This window comes from Merops nubicus, unplaced genomic scaffold (assembly GCF_000691845.1).
Source record: "Merops nubicus isolate BGI_N331 unplaced genomic scaffold, ASM69184v1 scaffold34937, whole genome shotgun sequence".
In the NCBI taxonomy this organism is placed as follows: domain Eukaryota; kingdom Metazoa; phylum Chordata; class Aves; order Coraciiformes; family Meropidae; genus Merops; species Merops nubicus.
The window spans coordinates 1-3095 of record NW_008622866.1 but is presented as its reverse complement, the minus strand read 5'-3'; the positions used below and the strand labels follow the sequence as shown (position 1 = coordinate 3095).

General features: G+C 55.9%; 1 protein-coding gene across 1 annotated transcript; it reads left to right on the top strand.

Annotated features, from left to right (window-relative positions):
* Nucleotides 1-304: 304 nt before the first annotated feature.
* LOC103777385 (corticosteroid 11-beta-dehydrogenase isozyme 1-like) lies at nucleotides 305-3087 on the top strand (the record flags this gene model as incomplete). Its single annotated transcript, XM_008944937.1, has 6 exons — nucleotides 305-392; nucleotides 888-1018; nucleotides 1614-1725; nucleotides 1858-2043; nucleotides 2480-2623; nucleotides 3002-3087. Coding segments are annotated over exons 1-6 (747 nt in total), but the record flags the coding sequence as incomplete, so codon positions are not given.
* Nucleotides 3088-3095: the final 8 nt, after the last annotated feature.

Genomic DNA, 3095 nt, shown 5'->3' with positions numbered 1-3095 from the left:
AGAGCTAGAAGCTTTCCCCTGCCTTTCACTGAACACTCTCAACAGCCACACCTGAAACTCCTGGCAGGGCAAAGGTGCAAAGGGCCAGCCTAAAGTCCAAAGCAACGCTCTCCAGTAGGTTAATGTTTGCTAAATCACAGGAAGTGCAAAGAAAAGGTCCAACAGATACCAGCAAACTTATCCAAGATAAGAACCAGTTCAAAACTGCCATCACTCCCAGCCTGGTTTGGAACCTACTGACGTGTCCACCTCACAGCCTGAGCCTCAGAGTTTGTCTCACCCCTGCCTCTACCTTTGCAGAGGAATGGGTCTGCTCCTGAAGATCTTCATCCCCTTGCTGGGAGTGGTGCTGGCCTTGTATTTTTATACAGCGCCTGAGAATTTCAATGAAGGTAAGTCCTTGGGCAGAACATGCTTGAAACCCACAGCCAGGGAGGCTGCTGCCAGGGGCAGCGTGTGTGCACGCAGAAGAGCATGAGCCATTTGATGGGCCTTACAAAGCAGAGCTGGAAAAGCCAAAGCATGGGGGGTTGGGGGGCTTGGGGGGAGCACAGGGGTCCGAGCACCCTGTGCCACACGAATTTCAATGAAGGTAAGTCCTTGGGCAGAACATGCTTGAAACCCACAGCCAGGGAGGCTGCTGCCAGGGGCAGCGTGTGTGCACGCAGAAGAGCATGAGCCATTTGATGGGCCTTACAAAGCAGAGCTGGAAAAGCCAAAGCATGGGGGGTTGGGGGGCTTGGGGGGAGCACAGGGGTCCGAGCACCCTGTGCCACACGGGAAAGCTCGTGGGATTACGCTGGGTCTGCTGGGCGGGGGCAGAGGTGCCGCGGTGCCCGCGATGGCGTGGGCAGTGCCAGCTCCAAGTCCCACGCCCTCCTCTCCAGAGATGCTCCGGGGGAAGCGGGTGATCGTGACGGGAGCCAGCAGCGGCATCGGGGAGCAGATGGCTTATCACCTGGCACGCATGGAAGCCCACCTCCTGCTCACGGCACGGACAGAGGCCAAGCTGCAGAAAGTAAACGGCAAGCAGAGCGTGCTGGGCTAGCAAAGCACCTTCACAACTCAGAACCATGCAGGCGGGCAGGACACAGCTATTCACCCCGGCCTGGGCACACGGGGTGCCAGATACCCTACAGACCCACCCCAGCACTTCCCCACCAGGAGCCTGTTCCAAAACACACACACCTCCCTCACCCCCCAACAAACCTTGTTTTCAAGGCTGGCAGCACGGCCTTTCTGTCTCTGCAGCTTTCAGCTGCAAATTCTCCTCTCCACCACCAAGGGCAACACCATTCTGCCCAACTCTTGGTCTGGTCAACCCTTGCCCTTTCTCAAGTCTGAACTGTTTTTGCATCCTGTATTACAACAGAATCAAAATTAAGCAGTCATATTTCTGTTTATAAATACTAAATATTTGGCTCAGATGTGCCACTGTTCAGCTTTGCAACCAGCAACAGTTCTCCAAACAGCACATCTCCTCTTGTGAAGGGAGGAGAGTTCCCAGGGGGACAGGAGGATGTGCTGCATCCACCCTAAGGCAGCAACAGCCTGTGTGGGAGGGGGATCTGTGGGGGGAGCCATCAGCAGCACTGTCCTCGCTGTCACCCCAGGTCGTGGAGCGGTGCCTGGAGCTGGGCGCCGCGTCCGCCCGCTACGTCAGCGGCTCCATGGAGGACACCACGTTCCCTGAGGTGGTGGTGAAGGAGGCCGAGAACACCTGGGGTAGGTGGTGGGGAGCTGCCCCCCCTCACTCCCCAACATGTCCTCTGCTAAATTTTGGGGCCATCCCAGCCACCAAGAAGCTGCTTTATTTTGAGACACCAGCTGCCAATAACAAACACTCTCTGCTTCCAGGGGGCCTCGATATGCTCATCCTAAATCACATCGGTTACAGCTACTTCAACTACTTCAACGGGGACGTTGGGCACGTACGAAAGCTCCTGGAGGTCAACTTCCTCAGCTATGTGGCAATGACCACGTCTGCCCTGCCCATGCTGAAGGAGAGCGAGGGCAGCATCGTGGTGGTTTCATCCATGGCAGGTGAGCACACATGGGGCCAGGTTCTTCCTCCGTGTCCCTTCCTCTGCCTGCAAAGGACCCCTGCTGCAGCAGTCCTTCAAAAGGGAATAAAGACCATAAGGCAGAGAGACACTCTCCCTGCTGGAGTCTCCTTCACACATCTCAGTCGATGGCACAACACCACAGGTTATGTGCAGGGCTGCATCTCAGGCGTGCATTTGCTGTACATGAATACAAGAACAGTATCACCCACAGCTGAAGGAACTTCATGCCACTGTATGCCATATGCTACATTTTAAACATTCCTGCATTTATTTATTTCTTGCCAGCATCCAAAACAGATTACTCAGTCATCCTAAATCACACTGTTGTAGCTATTTGAAGGACAAGAGGAAGGGAGAGCCATGCAGCCTGATGTCTGCTCATTACATGAGCCCTGACGTTGTCTCTGCTCCAGGTAAAGCTGGCACCCCACTTGCTGCCCCCTATTCTGCAACCAAGTTCGCCTTAGATGGGTTCTTCAGCTCCCTGCGGCAAGAATTCATTCTGGACAAGGTCAACGTCTCTATCACACTCTGCATCCTGGGCTACATCAACACAGGTAAGCTCAGCACCCCTGGGGGCTCACGACTCGGTGAAGTTCCAGACTGAGCTGAGCCCAGCCCACCACCAGCCCTCTGGCCCCAGGCTGCTTCACCACCACCGCTGGACTCTGCCTGCGGTGGAAACCAGGCTACAGCTCTTTAAGAAGTGTGGCCCGAGACCTTTGACTCTGGTCTCCCTGCAGTAAGCCCAAGGGAGGTGGGGATTCCATCCTATAGTCACTCAAGAGGTGGGAAGGAACAGGATGACTACCGCTGTCACTTATTTTAACCATTCCAAGCCTTGTTCAGGAGCTCTGATCCAGAGTCTGTCGGTTGGTTAGCGGAAGGTACAGACAGGCTGAGTCCCTCCAGCCCTGCCCCCTCCCTCCCCGCAGAGAACGCCGTGAGGGCTGTCTCACACGTCATCCGGGGGGCGCCGGCGCCGGCGGAGGAGTGTGCGCTGGAGATCGTGCGGAGCGGGGCCCTGCG